At 47.2% G+C, this 14,326-nt stretch overlaps 5 protein-coding genes across 5 annotated transcripts; 3 read left to right on the top strand and 2 right to left on the bottom strand.

The window, feature by feature from the left end:
* The first annotated feature begins 1,111 nt into the window (after positions 1–1,111).
* BDV27DRAFT_123381 (CH domain-containing protein) lies at positions 1,112–4,004 on the top strand. The gene is made up of 5 exons (XM_032065856.1): positions 1,112–1,156; positions 1,216–1,470; positions 1,614–1,680; positions 1,812–3,419; positions 3,478–4,004. Exons 2-5 carry the CDS (start codon positions 1,415–1,417, stop codon positions 3,682–3,684), a joined length of 1,938 nt encoding a protein of 645 aa, XP_031930843.1. The 5' UTR covers positions 1,112–1,156; positions 1,216–1,414; the 3' UTR covers positions 3,685–4,004.
* A 560-nt stretch (positions 4,005–4,564) lies between these two features.
* BDV27DRAFT_123383 (putative RNA binding protein) lies at positions 4,565–6,450 on the top strand. Its single transcript, XM_032065857.1, has 7 exons — positions 4,565–4,721; positions 4,816–4,878; positions 5,141–5,172; positions 5,242–5,279; positions 5,351–5,411; positions 5,468–5,534; positions 5,594–6,450. The coding sequence occupies exons 1-7, from the start codon at positions 4,683–4,685 to the stop codon at positions 6,257–6,259; spliced, it is 966 nt and encodes a 321-aa protein (XP_031930844.1). The 5' UTR covers positions 4,565–4,682; the 3' UTR covers positions 6,260–6,450.
* BDV27DRAFT_123387 (WD40 repeat domain-containing protein) lies at positions 6,449–8,373 on the bottom strand. The gene is made up of 6 exons (XM_032065858.1): positions 7,965–8,373; positions 7,796–7,909; positions 7,703–7,742; positions 7,546–7,641; positions 6,858–7,483; positions 6,449–6,793 (listed from the first exon to the last, which is right to left on the bottom strand). Exons 1-6 carry the CDS (start codon positions 7,972–7,974, stop codon positions 6,657–6,659), a joined length of 1,023 nt encoding a protein of 340 aa, XP_031930845.1. The 5' UTR covers positions 7,975–8,373; the 3' UTR covers positions 6,449–6,656.
* Positions 8,374–10,016: 1,643 nt separating this feature from the next.
* On the bottom strand, positions 10,017–10,304 carry BDV27DRAFT_154654 (uncharacterized protein; the record flags this gene model as incomplete). The annotated part of the gene is made up of 2 exons (XM_032071995.1): positions 10,017–10,172; positions 10,224–10,304. The coding sequence occupies 2 exons, from the start codon at positions 10,302–10,304 to the stop codon at positions 10,017–10,019; spliced, it is 237 nt and encodes a 78-aa protein (XP_031930846.1).
* A 1,270-nt stretch (positions 10,305–11,574) lies between these two features.
* BDV27DRAFT_123388 (WD repeat PLAP family protein) lies at positions 11,575–14,312 on the top strand. The gene is made up of 3 exons (XM_032065859.1): positions 11,575–11,764; positions 11,854–12,307; positions 12,367–14,312. Exons 1-3 carry the CDS (start codon positions 11,717–11,719, stop codon positions 14,235–14,237), a joined length of 2,373 nt encoding a protein of 790 aa, XP_031930847.1. The 5' UTR covers positions 11,575–11,716; the 3' UTR covers positions 14,238–14,312.
* Positions 14,313–14,326: the final 14 nt, after the last annotated feature.

Raw genomic sequence — 14,326 nt, forward strand, 5'->3', positions numbered from 1 at the left:
TTGTAGCAACGTGGGCCCTTACAGTTCGGGCTCAGTAGCTTTCCTGAATCTTCCGAAGGATCGGCACCACTGCCCGCTTCTTTCATTAATCAAAATTCTAACTCTTGAGGGGATTTAATATACTTGCAGATCCGGACAAGTGCTCCGTACATAGTGAGCGGTACTATAATTTCAAGCTTACTGCGTTATCTGAAAATGTCCTAACCTTCTTTGTGTAGGAAATTCTTTCTTTCTAGAGAGCCTTAGGTGCGCGGTATTATGATGGAATGTTTCGCCGTAGAATATCCGTTATCAGTTACTCAATACGATCCATATTGATAGATAATATCTCTTTATCTTTAGGTTGATATGTACGCCCCCTTTGTTACAAGGGAACTCTTATCGCCTTTTTACGGTCAAGCGGTGAATATCTTTGAAGGTATCTACCCCTTAAAAGGGGTAGTATCATGAAAATCTGGATAGTATGAGACCCGAGCGGGTTAGCTTCGGCTCGGGAGATGAGAAAAGGAAGCGTACCGAAACGGACACATAAACGAAGACGTGTTGAAGAGGAGAAGACTCCGCATAAGTCCAACAATGTCCCAGTATGGAGAAAGGATCTTCGCCTACTCCGTAGAGAACCGAGAACTTGAGGCATTCCCATTCTTGTGAAGAAACTGGGTGTTTGTTGAAACCTCGAGGCTGAAGTATGTAAAAGTTAAATGATCTTCTTTTTCGCTCTCCCTCCCTCTTCCTTTCCCTTCTTCATCTTGATTCTCGTCAATACAAAAAACAGACCAATCCATCATTGTTACACTGTGGTCTCAAATTCTAGAAAGTCATTAAGAATGGTTTTGTCGAGTTCCTTGTGAAACCTGGGGAAATGCAAGACTTGGTTTGTCTGTTTGGTGAGGCTGATATTCACGGTTCAGTATGGTGTTCATAGTGGTTGCTCTACCAATATAATGATCCTCGTCATAATATTATCTTTTTTCTCCTCTTCTAAAATCTCCTTTTCCCCATGCTGTGACCTGCATATAAGCTAAAATGTCCCATCGCTGGAATCTGTGGAGAGAGTTTCACCCAAAGATTGACATGAAGAATGGGTTTGGTTGCTGTGGGGGCGGCGAGGGTTTGTTGACATGGCCAACTAAGGGATAGCGGTGCTGCCTTCGAAGTACGAACTCCTAATCTTAGCTCACTAATTATTGCCCTCTCCGCTCACTGTGCTTCCAGCCACTAAAACAGGCTGAACACTTGCATCGTTTACCGCTTTGTTTCTTTTCTAATTAGTTCCGGCTGAAGATCCTACCATTTCCATTCAAGGACTACCCCTCTATCAAATCGTATCCCTCGTCTGTGCTACTATTCGACGCTATCTCCAACCTCCCTTCGGATCAGCCCTGAATGTCCTCAACCATTACCGTGATTCACCATGTTGACCGTTGAAAAGTCATGGGTCAATGTTCAGCAGAAAACCTTTACGAAATGGTCAGTTTCCTTTAGCCGCTCACTGTTGCTTCCCTCGATCGGGGTCGGCCCCGTGCGTCTATCGGACCCCCTTGATCTCGTCTTGCCTTAATTTGCCTCATCCAATTTTTGGTCCCACTCGGCTGACACTATTGATCTTTCAGGCTCAATGATAAGTTGAAGGTTCGAAGACTTTTCATTGAAGATCTAGTATCTGACCTCTCCAACGGCGTGAGTGAGCCCCGCTACCCGACACCTCGATAAGCTTCCCCTTGCCTCTACCAAGACGTCGGGGGTAAAATGATCGAAAAAGGAGAGGGAGTGAGAGACATGGTGCGCAGAGACTTACACAGCTAACACAGATCATCCTCATTCACCTTCTCGAAATCCTCGGCGGCGAGCCCCTCGGTAAATATGCCTCGAATCCCAGATTGCGCGTACAAAAGTTTGAAAATGTCAACAAGAGTCTGGATACTATAAAGGGGAGGGGAATTCAGATGACAAACATCGGTGCAGAGGACGTTGTAGATGGCAATAGGAAGATCATCCTGGGACTAATATGGACTCTCATTCTGAGATTCACCATCAGCGATATCAATGAGGAAGGTATGACCGCAAAGGAGGGTCTGTTGCTGTGGTGTCAAAGGAAAACTGCATGTTACGAAGAAGTTGAAGTCCGGGACTTCTCCACCAGCTGGAATGATGGCCTGGCGTTTTGTGCCCTTCTGGATATCCATCGCCCTGATTTAATCGACTTCGACGCACTTGATAAAAAGGACCACCGTGGGAACATGAAATTGGCATTTGAAATTGCTGCTAATGAAATCGGCATTCCCGACCTGCTTGACGTGGACGATGTCTGCGATGTCCCAAGACCTGATGAGCGGTCTTTGATGACTTACATCGCGTATTGGTTCCATGCCTTCTCCCAGCTGGAGCGAGTCGAGAATGCCGGGAGACGAGTCGAAAAGTTCATCAATAACATGCATGGCGCTTGGGAGATGCAGAACTCGTATGAAAGAAGAATGAAGGAACTTCTGCGCCTCATCAGAGCCCAACGCGAGGAATGGAAGAACGCTTCTTTCGAAGGAACGTACAAGGATGCCAAAGACCAGGCCTATCAATTTTCCTTGTACAAGAAAAAGCAGAAACGACAATGGGTCGCTGAAAAATCCGACCTTGCTGCCCTTTTGGGTAACATCAAAACCAAGCTCAGCACCTACCGTCTCCGCCCTTATGACCCCCCTGCAGAGCTAAGTCTTGAGGTTTGCGACCAGGAGTGGGAATGTCTGACGCGCGATGAGCATGAACGTAGTCAGCTCATCAACGAGACGATTCGAGATATCAAGAACGCCCTACGTCGTTCCTTCGCGGACAAAGCGAATGACTTCGCACTAACTTTGAAGACTCTATCTCTTGCAATATCCGGTCTTGATGGCGATGTAGAAGACCAGTTAGCCCATGTTAAGAGACTCAATGACAACCTTCCTCCCCTTGATGCGTTTTTAGATACTATTGCGGAGATAGACGAGCAGTGTGTGGAAGCGAACATTGAAGAGAACGATTACACAACATATACACTAGATGAACTCTCCTATGAGTTAAGCCTAGTCAAGTCGAGCATCTCCAAGAAGCTAGCTTTCCTTGACAATCAGCTTGTGGCTCGAAACATGACGAATCTGACCCCGATCCAGTTGGAAGAGTTTGAATCAGTATTTAGACATTTCGATCGCGACTCCTCAAACACCCTTCATGAACTTGAGTTCTCTGCTGCTCTTGCCAGTCTTGGACTAGTATATGACGAGGATGAGATGCACGAGGTATACGTTGAGACGTGTGGCCCAGCTAGACTAGCACAGAACGCTGGTGTTAGCTTCGAACAGTTTATCCGTTTCATGGTCAGTGTGACTGAGGATCAAAACACAGCCGAACAAGTGTTGCAGAGTTTCCGGGAGGTCGCAGATGGCAAGGTATGTTCCAACAGGAGGCTACGTCGCCCTGTTTAGTGCAATCACTGACTCTGAATAGCCATATGTCACTGAACTTGATCTTCGACACTCGCTTATTCCCGATGAAGTTATTGACCATCTTGTTCAAACCATGCCTAGGCATGAAGTATTTGACCGAGGTGAAGACCAAAATGAACCCAAGTACGACTACTACAGTTTCATGGAGAAGATGATGGAGAGTGGCAACCGTGGACAGAGTGATGCCGCTTCCAATGGCGGGGCTTAATATGGTTTCGTATCGCACCATTGGCGTTTTGTCTTTTCTTTCACATCCTCTAATATTTTTCTATTGGAAACTGCTACTGGTGTTCTCTGGAGCTATAGGGAGGGATATGTCTTGATCGGCGACCACATGGAATATGCATACCGGACTATGACGAGACTTTTGGTGTTCTTGCATCGCATCCTGGATTTACTTTGTCTCTACTCCCTTTATGATGCCTGTTGGCAATTGCTCACATGTACACCACATTGATGGGGGCAGAAGTAGTTATGGAAATAAACAAAGTGTTTATAACGAAAGCTGTAGTGTTAATGAGATGTCTTCGCCATGGTGATTGCCTATGACCGAGTATACGAAATCGCAACCTGTACAGTATTTATTAGGGGCTGCCAGCTCAATAACCTGGCAGAAGCGCATACACAACGGAGGAATCACATGAACTGTGATTACACTAACTTATAAATTACTAAGATTATTAAATTCAATTATACTAACTGCCTAGATTTCTTTAGGTATACTAGTATCTAGATTACCTAGATAGTCTGAATCGACTGTACTGCCTAGGTTACCTATCTAGATCACCTACCTTAGCTAAATAGGCGGAGCTGCCTATTCAGATAATCTAGAAATAGTCCACATAGTACTAGTAAGTTAGTTAACTAGGCTGGAAATGATGTCATTCTTGAATCCTTGTCCAATCAAAACCCAGATTCATCGATCAATCAAAACTTGAACCCAGACAGATCCTTTCGCGCAGCCCCCCTATAATGCTTGCTTCGCTTCACTCCGCCGAGAAATCACGTGATGATTCATTCCGCTCGAGCTTTCTAGAGCGTGTCTCCGGCCTAGTGTTTCTCTTTCTCCGGCTCACCTTAACCTCAACGTCAACCCTTTCTCCCTTTATCAACTGTGTGCGTTTGTACTTTGACTTCTAGGGATTACTCCGGCTTGACAGCAACTTATTCCGTTTCTTTACTGTAGCGATACCTTTCGTGTCCACAATGGACCGCAGCTTGGATGAGATCATTGCGGAGCGTCCTGTAAGTTCTTCCGAGTCGCGCCAATTCCAATTCGACCATATTATATTGTCGCCATTCCTTCGATAACCGGTTAACTGACATGTAAAACTTCTAGCAAAAACAAAATCGGGGCGGCCGCCGTCCTCCCCAAAGTCGTCGCCGTGATGGCGTAAGAAAGGTATTTTCTACAACTCCGCTATTGCTTTCATCGGATATATCTCTTCTCTTGGTTTCATACTAACCAACATGCCTTCTAAAATAGGTCCTTCCTCCCAACTCTCTTCCGAACCCTCTACGCGCATCTTGAGAAGCATAGTTCGCTGGCCTCGTAGTTGTCTTGGAATAGACATTCGGCCGCGAAATCCGCAGACGATGGAGCAGTTGCCATGATACTTAAGATGATTTCGAGCTGACCTTGTCCTTTTTTGCGACCACAACAGTCTTATAGAGAAGAACGCCCTGATTTAGATTTGTAAATACGCCCTTTCCTTAATCTGCAATTGTGTTAAGTTTGCTAACAAACTTGGATTCGATATTACAGGGATTGGGTACACGACAAATATGAAGACGACAGAGATTGTGCGTTTTGAACCTTACCCGGGCACTTGCCACGGAACCTCTAGTTTTCCATTCTTACCCAAGCTGTTCAGCACGCCCATCCCGTGCCCCTCGACGACCACGCGGTGACCGCTATTCCCCGCCACCAGACCCGTATGTCTAGCTTGTCTGCACAATGTTTTGCATGGCGTGTGCTAACACTTTGATAGCGCCCCTACTGGAGCTAAGCTTCGTGTTGAGAACCTTCATTACGATATTACAGAAAGTGATCTTGAGGTAAGGATGTTGGTCCTACTAGTTTCTCTTCTAGGCCGTCTAATGGATTTTTCCCCCAGGATCTGTTTACTCGGATTGGCCCGGTCAGCAACCTGTCTCTCGTCTATGACCGAGCAGGACGCTCTGAGGGTGTCGCTTTCGTTACCTATGCACGTACCAGCGATGCGAGAACGGCCATAAGCGAGTTTGACGGCGCGAATGCTAAAGGACAACCTATTCGTGTGACTCTTGTCTCCACAGGTGGTGGACGGCGAGACCGGAATCCCTTTGACAACGTTGAAAGACCTAAGGGTAGCCTGTTTGACCGTGTGGAGCGGCCACGCGATCGTGACTCTCGCAGCCTTAGCCCCGGAAGTGGACATGAAAGTGCTGACGATGGTGCACGCCGCCGTCGTGGCCGCCGGGGAGGTGGTGGACGCTACCGACGTAGCGATGTCTCCAAGCCAGCCCCGGATCATATAGATCGGTATGTTCCTGGGCAGCGATCGCCGGCACGTCGTCCTGCCAACGGACGACGCCAGGGCCAAGGCGAGAGCCGTCGCGCCCCTGCTACTCGACCCAAGAAGACGCAGGAAGAACTGGACCAAGAGATGGACGATTACTGGGGCACTGCGAACACTGGTGCTGGCACTGCTGACAAGGAGACCGTTCCGGATGAGCCGCAGCAAATTGCGCCTCCGACTACAGCTGCTGCTGGCGACGACGATGTTGACATGATTGAGTAAACCCACCAATTATCAACACTTGTAACTAGCTAATACCTGGGTTTCGAAAATTTCGCGTCAAAATTGGGAAGGATAATCAAATGTCGTTATTATTTCTTTACACAAAGGCCCAACTATGCTTAAGTCATAATAGTTCGAAGCCATTGACCACCCAACTCGACTCATACAAATATATAGAATCAATCAAGCTGATCTCTAATCTCTCTGTTCTTTTCATTAAAGATGCTACCGGGGGGTAAGCTATTTCAAGCCAATAAAAGCTTGCCCCTAAATACAAACTAGGCATAGTATAATAGCTAAGCACCAGATGCGATATTTTCAGATGACCTCCAAGGTCCATACCTCCGCATCTGCAGAATAATAGGCAGAGAGGCGTTTCACAGATATGGTCTTACTTTCACCGCCATAAACCGTATGGCTCTCTACATGCCTTCCACAATTTGATTGTGCCATCCTCGCTTCCTGTGCCATAGAGTTTGCCGTCGGGCGAGAAACTAACAGACCAGATCGGGCCGTGGTGGCCCTTTTGGACTTCTGTTGGGGTATTAGTTCAGCTTATATATCAATGTGGATGAAAATGAGTGGAGAGAGAACATACCCAGCTCTTCATCCGTCCGGAGGTCATAAACTCGCGCCCAAGTGTCGTCTGCACTTCCGGTTACCAGTCGACCGGTTTCATTGTTGACAGCGGCGCTAGCGACCTCGTACCTGAAGTCAGATTTCTTGAGCAGACGACCGGGGCTTGAGCCATCGAATAGATAGACGGATTTGCCCGCGGCGACGGTAAGGATGCCGGGGTCATTGGGACGGACGGCCAAGGTATTCAATTCACAGCTACCAATGGTACCCTCGACGGTGTACTCAATGACGGGATGGCGAGAACGCAGATCCCACCATCTGATCTTACGATCTTCCGCGGCTGTCGTGAGGATATTGTAGTCCTGGTTCCAGACGATGGACTTAATAGTTCCACCGTGGACGCCCGGGCCGATCTCATAGCTGGTTACTCCGGTGCCGTTTTCCCCCGTTGATGAGGCGAAGGTCGGTGAGGATGAGTTGCTACCACTGTTGCTGCGGGATAGGTCGAAGATGCGAAGCTTCTTTTCAAAGCCGCCTGTGGCTAGAACCTGGGGAGATGGCTGCATAGGAAATGCAACTGCCCGGACGATGTGGGAGTGTTGCAGCGTATGAAGACATTCGCCTGTGTGAGTGTCCCATACTTTTCTGCAGACATGCATTAGTGGTTTGCTACAGCTGCCGGGGGGAAATGAGCTTCCCCAACTCACGCGGAGAAATCGGCCGCAGCTGTTGCTGCTATGGTGGCATCAGTCGAGAGTCTGGCTTGCCAGACTGCGCCTTTATGGCCGAGAAAAGTTCCAATCCTATACTGTGGTTAGTTATCTTTGTCATGGATGGAAATAGATAGCCCTGAAGGATACGTACCAATCACCGGTGATACCGTCGCGGAGCATGGGGTTGTTGTCTGCAAAGGATTAGTTTAACGCATTTCCGCTTGGGCAATGATCAGGGACATACCCTTGCAAGCGGATATGAGGTAGTACTGGTCATCTTCTACTGTGGAAGAAAAGTCGATATGCGGCACGGGACGAGAGTGTCCGTGGCAGGTCAAGGGGACCACTTTTGTGAGGTCTGTGGGATATGAGTAACCATCGATGGTAGAGGTTTCAAGCAGTTATAACATTACCTGACGCCATTTTAGCTTTCAATTGGAGGTTGTAATTTGACAATTTCTCGGTATTAGAGTGATTTCATTCAATTCAATTCAATTCTGTGCGGCCGTTATGTAATGATCTGATGTTCAAACACGGAGACGAAGAAACCCGTCCAAGAACAGAAAGAAAGGAAGAAATGAGAAGAGCTTGAAAAAGACGTGGATATGAGTTTATGTAGAAGTACAGAAGAAAATTCGTCAGTCTCGTCAAGTCATCAACTCAAGTACGGCGGGGTTGTAGTAATAATGATTGAGAAATCCTGGGTGGAGGAAATAAAGTAATGAGAGGGAAAGAGAAGGAGAAATCAGTCAACAGAACTGTCCACCGCAGCAAACCAATCCGCAACCCTTCAAGAGAATAAAGAAAAGGGGAGACCCCGACCTAAAAGGAAGAGAGCTTGAAGTCGCGAGGTGAACTTCTTTTTTGATATTCGTTCAACCCACCGGCATTTGTTTCAATTGTCCGACACACCGCACTAAGGCCGATCAGGACTAGTGTCAGTGCACGTGAGGCGTGTAGTTGGACCCACACTTGTTTGCCCAACTTTAATCATGTATTGGAAAACAAGCCACTTTTCAATATCATTGCGCTCAGAATAATGGACAGCAAGGCATGTCAGTCTCCCCCATTTCAGCCACTGACAACGTCTCATACCACCTCCTGTTGAATCGGCAGACAACAACTCAAGGAGCGATATACTCACCGCCAATTCCTTCAAAAACCCATTATACCATTTTAATGCAGGCCACTATGCTAACCGTGTCCAAAATGGCATATTATAGGGAAATTACCGCTATGCATTATCATATGGTGTAAAATCTATCATTGTTTCTTATTGGAGTGGTCAAGCCTGGCTACATAACAAGTTCTAGTAAACACGTGTAGTTTTGAGCCGATAGCACAGTCCACCAAGGCGATGTAAACAGTCGGATAGCCATAGTATTGAGGTGTCAATGACTCAATGTAAGCCGAAGCCATATCTCCTCGCATTTATTGCCCTTAGATAATCATCGCAGGTAGCTGTACTACTAGTATATAGCGGCACTTGTCCATCCTTGTAGGTAGGTTCCATGCTTCCAGCTCCTTCCTCTTTGTAATGAATAATACTATTCGATACCTCTCCATCATTGGTTCACTATATACCCTTACTTTCCCCACTTAGTCGTTTCTGCTGACCACGTATACATACCTACTACTACTACTAGTATTAGTAGATAGCAATCGCTCTGCAGACCTCTTTGTTGTACCGAGTATCTGAACAGTATACGCATAGAAACACTAGATCTAGTATACCTCTTGGAGCAGTAATAGTGGAATATTATCATGCCAGTCCACAAAGAAGTCTAAGGGCGACGTGTACAACAGCTCTCCAGCCGCCGATCCATGGCCAATGGGGTAATCATAAACACCCGCTAGCTATTTATTCATTTGTTCGTCGGTTGCAGAGGTCAACCGACACCACTCCCGCATCTCCAAGTCCTTGACTATTGGCAGCCCGCCAGTTTTTGGCCGCGGGCAAGGTCGGTTAATCAAGGTCCCGGGTTAGCATATATGCGATCAGAATAGCGGAAAAGTCTTCTTGACTCAGACGACCCAGGGATCTTGGAACATAGCAGCGTCTAGAATATGGATTTATTGTGAGTGGCCATCAATGTCTGGCTAGAGCCAACACATGGCTCGCTTAGATAAAAGTCGAAGGATCAGATTGCCGCCCAGAAATTTTTTGACCCTGGTGGAAGCCTTTGTCAAGTGACCTAAGTAGACCCCAGTCATCCCACGCGATGTCGAGTAGCAATTCAAATGGCATGCGGACTGCATTCCTGTGTTGTATGATAGCTCCATTTCTGTTGAAATGCACACAAAATTCACTACAAGAATTAAAATTAATATCAATAGATTGTTGTTCAACTGCGCAATAGCAAGTCTATGTCCCACACCGTGATCATAAACTGACAAAGCCACTGTCTCACACAAAAAGCACATCTCTTTCCCCGGGTCTCACATTCACTCTTTGATCTGGCATTTCAAGCAATGTAGCCACCGTTCACATTATCCGCAGAAGGATGAGCATCGTTCCCCTGTATCCTGGCATTCCCAACATTGTTGGCCTTGTTGATCGGGGTAGTATTGTTTTCAGCACGTTTGTTTGACTTATCAACAGACACTTCGTTTGCAGGAATCTATATACATGATTAGTAATTCTGGAATATATCACTGCTCGATTTCCGTACTTTCAGAGTAGGTGCAGCCAACGCAGTAGTAGCTAAGAGCAAGCCGACAAGGGCACTGGGCTGCGTTGTTGGATGTTCCATTATAATCGGTAGTCGCTATACTCTGAGATATACGTTCAATATAGGCATAGATATGCGGTTGCGTCGTAGATAAAGAAAGTTACAATGCTTGTAGGCAAAGGACTTTTCTAATGCTCTCCGGGCTATATACTTCCTTCTTTTTAAACGCCATCGGTTACAATCAAATCCTCTCGACTCTTCAGAAAGGGGCTATCTAAATCCAGAAACCTGGAGATGAGCTCATTTTTTCGTAGATGATCTCGTTTGATCGCCACTTTCACCTTGACTCAACACCGACTAATATTTATGTACTCTATTAACTAGACTAGATGCACTATCGTATCTATAGACAATAAGTGACAGGTTATACCCCCAACGAACCACTCGCCACGCGCGTTCCTAGAGCTATTTACAGATAGTTTCTAAACCTTGCATAGGATCTACTTACTAATTGATCTACATATACTTAGCGCTAGCATGCTCCAGAAGAGCTGTTATACGTATCTTATATGGAAATACAACAGGTGCTGCAGTTCATACACCTGTATCCCGTAGTCAATTAAGCGTTGCATACCCTGAGAGTGCTCATACTAGTTTATTACAACTATCTGAAACCCTTATGCATGGTAGGCTTCTATCCCTGCCATATCCTCTCAACAAAGCCCAGACTTGCGAAGGTCCTCGTTGAGAGTTCTAAGGATCTGTACGTCTGTGGTCCCACTCTCCATAATCTCGCAAGCTTCTTGAGGTCCCAGAGTCAATATCAAACGCACTACATTGAGAGTCAAATGGAAGATAGCCAATATGCGCGAGCATGATTCTTGTAATGTGGCAAAAGTGATTTATAAGTGAGTAGTATATAAAGATGAATCATCGCCTGCGAAGTTGTGAGTCGTTGTCCAGGTTACTATGGCAAGCCTGCGTCGAACATAAATATATATATCTCTCTGGGTTTCACCCGCCGAAACAGGGGTTGTTTTATGGAGATTTGTCGAAACCTACGGTTTGGTGTAGCTAAGTCTATGTATGGAACGGTCTAATTCTGAGTAAAACAGAGCTCATGGTAATTATTAATGTCATTTATTTATTGTTCAGCTGCCCCGGCTTCCGACTGGAGACCTTGGTGGCTAAAAGCAGCAATCAGTTGGTGCCTGGGCTGATCCACCGGTCTAGGCTTTGAAGTTCTAGCAGCTTCTACTCCACCGCCCACGTGACCGTGACTCCGCGGATCTTATTGTTCATGTCCCTTAGTAAGTACTAGTATGAGTGACTAGTTCCCTGGTACGTTAGTAACCAAGAGACCAGCACAGCAACTCTCACTCGGGTCAATCCCTCCGCCTCGTTATAGGACCTGGTCATTTTTCCGACAATATTATCTTTGCCCAGGTTCTCTCACTTGCCTTCTCCTAGCCCTCTGGGAGTGAACTTTATGTATGCCTGACTTCAAGATCTCCGCTTCTCTGGAGGGCCACGGCGATGATGTAAGAAGGTCCCCGGCTGTTGATGTCCACAACAAGTGGTATCTCCATTATTTTTTTTGACAACTGACCATTTCTAACGATGATCGCAGGTTCGTGCTGTGGCCTTTCCTAACACGAATGCCGTGTTTTCGGCTTCTCGCGATGCGACTGTCCGACTCTGGAAGCTTGTATCTACCCCGCCCCCAACATACGACTACACCATCACATCCTCCGGCTCCGGTTTTATCAACGCCATAGCCTATTACCCACCCACCCCCGAATTTCCTGATGGTCTAGTATTTTCCGGAGGCCAGGACACTATCATCGAGGCAAGACAACCTGGTAAGTCGTCGGATGACAATGCGGATGCTATGCTTCTAGGGCATGCCCACAATATCTGCGCTCTGGATGTGTCACCCGAAGGCGGCTGGGTTGTTAGTGGAAGCTGGGACTCTACGGCTAAGTTATGGAAACTTGGGAAATGGGAGTGCGATGTAACCTTCGAGGGTCACCAAGGGAGTGTCTGGGCGGTGCTAGCGTATGATAAGGATACAGTTATTACCGGTATGTATCATACTATTGGCTAGGTATACCGTATGACGCCTCTGCTAATACTCCTACAGGCTGTGCAGATAAAGCTATAAGGATATTTAATTCTTACGGAACTCTTTTGAAGACCATCCAAGATTCTCGGGATGTTGTTAGGGCCCTTTGTAAGGTTCCTGCGTCGAATCCCACTGGTGCGCAATTCGCGTCGGCCGGCAATGACGGTGTAATCCGTTTGTACACCATAAAGGGCCAGGTAGTCGCAGAACTTCATGGCCACGAAAGTTTTATTTACTCTTTAGATGCATTGTCGTCGGGTGAGTTGGTGAGCTCCGGGGAAGATCGCACAGTGAGGATCTGGAGCGGCACGCAGTGCGTGCAAACCATCACTCATCCGGCGATCTCAGTGTGGGGAGTTGCTGCTTGCAAAGAAAACGGTGATATTGTCACAGGTGCCAGCGACCGTGTGACTCGGGTCTTCACCCGAAGCGAAGAACGGGTAGCAAGCGCTGAGGTAGTGGAACAATTCGAGAAATCTGTTAAAGAGTCCTCGATACCCGAACAACAAGTAGGAAAAATCAATAAGGAGAAATTACCGGGGCCCGAGTTTCTTCAGCAGAAATCTGGCACGAAAGATGGACAGGTGCAAATGATTCGACAAAATGATGGCAGCGTAACCGCCCATACATGGTCGGTGGCGTCGCAGGAATGGGTAGCCGTGGGCACGGTGGTCGATTCTGCTGCCAGCAGTGGAAGGAAGACGGATTATCTAGGCCAGGATTATGACTATGTCTTCGACGTTGACGTCGAAGATGGGAAACCGCCTCTCAAGCTCCCGTACAATGTCTCTCAAAACCCGTACGAAGCTGCAACGAAGTTTATTCAGGACAATGAACTGTCCATGAACTATCTTGACCAAGTGGCACAATTTATTGTCCAAAACACACAGGGTGCGACTATTGGCCAGTCTACCCAAGGATCAACTCCTGCTGGCGCCGACCCTTGGGGCCAGGAGAACCGTTACCGTCCTGGGGAAGCCTCTGCTCAACCTCCTGCTCAACCACCTTCTGTTCCTGAATCCCGCCCCAAAGTTCTTCCCCAGAAGACATACCTTTCTATCAAGACCGCCAACTTGAAGGTGATTGCGAAGAAGCTACAAGAAATCAATGAGCAGCTTGTGTCGTCTGGGTCGAAGGAGCTATCCCTGAGCCCCCCTGAAGTGGACACAGTCGTCTCACTGTGCAATCACCTGGAGACCCCAGAGAGTCTCAAGCAATTCCCTACTTTGGAGACCGGACTTGGATTACTGTTTAAGGTTGCAACGGGCTGGCCTGTGCCAAATAGACTCCCAGGTCTTGATCTCCTTCGTTTATCTGCGGCTGCAACACCCGTGACTGCTACCGCAAACTACAACGGCCAAGACCTCGTAACTGGCATCCTATCAAGCGGCATATTTGATACTTCTTCGAACGTCAACAATGCAATGCTTTCAGTCCGAATGCTGGCCAACCTCTTCGAAACCGATCCTGGCCGACAGCTGGTTATGAGTAGGTTCGATCAGGTCATACCCGCTGTAAAATCGGCACTGAGTAGCAGCGGCGCAACACCAAACCGCAATCTTACCATTGCAGTTGCAACTCTCTACATTAATGTCGCTGTTTATCTCACCTCTGAAGGTAGAGGGTCTGCCCCAGAATCTTCTGAACGAGGTCTGGTGCTCCTCGCCGAATTGGTGCAGATGATCGTCGGTGAGAAGGACTCCGAAGCGGTATATCGGAGCCTTGTCGCCTTGGGCACATTGATCAAGGGGCTTAGTGACGAAGTCAGGAGTGCTGCTACAGATGTCTACGACCTTAGCCAAGTCATAGGGAACGTGTTGACCTCGGGTCCCGGGAAGGAGCCTAGGGTCAAGGGCGTTATCGGTGAGATCAAGGAGTCGTTGCAATAAGGCAAAGCGTAAACGGCTTTTTTTCGCGCATATGATGCACTCCAGGATTAGACACAATCATCTTTAATGATAGCCACGCATTTTACATT

The sequence above is a fragment of the Aspergillus caelatus genome (assembly GCF_009193585.1).
Source record: "Aspergillus caelatus strain CBS 763.97 unplaced genomic scaffold BDV27scaffold_31, whole genome shotgun sequence".
NCBI lineage: Eukaryota > Fungi > Ascomycota > Eurotiomycetes > Eurotiales > Aspergillaceae > Aspergillus > Aspergillus caelatus.

What these genes read in the sequence shown, in the direction of transcription:
- BDV27DRAFT_123381 (XM_032065856.1), top strand. Translation starts at nt 1,415, where the DNA reads ATGTTGACCGTTGAAAAGTCATGGGTCAATGTTCAGCAGAAAACCTTT. An exon ending in CAGAAAACCTTTACGAAATG is followed by an intron (nt 1,471 to 1,613) that starts GTCAGTTTCCTT and finishes TTGATCTTTCAG; the next exon opens with GCTCAATGATAAGTTGAAGG. An exon ending in TATCTGACCTCTCCAACGGC is followed by an intron (nt 1,681 to 1,811) that starts GTGAGTGAGCCC and finishes CAGCTAACACAG; the next exon opens with ATCATCCTCATTCACCTTCT.
- BDV27DRAFT_123387 (XM_032065858.1), bottom strand. An exon ending in CCTCATATCCGCTTGCAAGG is followed by an intron (nt 7,743 to 7,795) that starts GTATGTCCCTGA and finishes AATCCTTTGCAG; the next exon opens with ACAACAACCCCATGCTCCGC. An exon ending in CCGGACGGATGAAGAGCTGG is followed by an intron (nt 6,794 to 6,857) that starts GTATGTTCTCTC and finishes ATACCCCAACAG; the next exon opens with AAGTCCAAAAGGGCCACCAC.
- BDV27DRAFT_123383 (XM_032065857.1), top strand. Translation starts at nt 4,683, where the DNA reads ATGGACCGCAGCTTGGATGAGATCATTGCGGAGCGTCCT. An exon ending in GAACGCCCTGATTTAGATTT is followed by an intron (nt 5,173 to 5,241) that starts GTAAATACGCCC and finishes TCGATATTACAG; the next exon opens with GGATTGGGTACACGACAAAT. An exon ending in TATTCCCCGCCACCAGACCC is followed by an intron (nt 5,412 to 5,467) that starts GTATGTCTAGCT and finishes ACACTTTGATAG; the next exon opens with CGCCCCTACTGGAGCTAAGC.
- BDV27DRAFT_123388 (XM_032065859.1), top strand. Translation starts at nt 11,717, where the DNA reads ATGCCTGACTTCAAGATCTCCGCTTCTCTGGAGGGCCACGGCGATGAT. An exon ending in TGGAGGGCCACGGCGATGAT is followed by an intron (nt 11,765 to 11,853) that starts GTAAGAAGGTCC and finishes CGATGATCGCAG; the next exon opens with GTTCGTGCTGTGGCCTTTCC. An exon ending in TAAGGATACAGTTATTACCG is followed by an intron (nt 12,308 to 12,366) that starts GTATGTATCATA and finishes ATACTCCTACAG; the next exon opens with GCTGTGCAGATAAAGCTATA.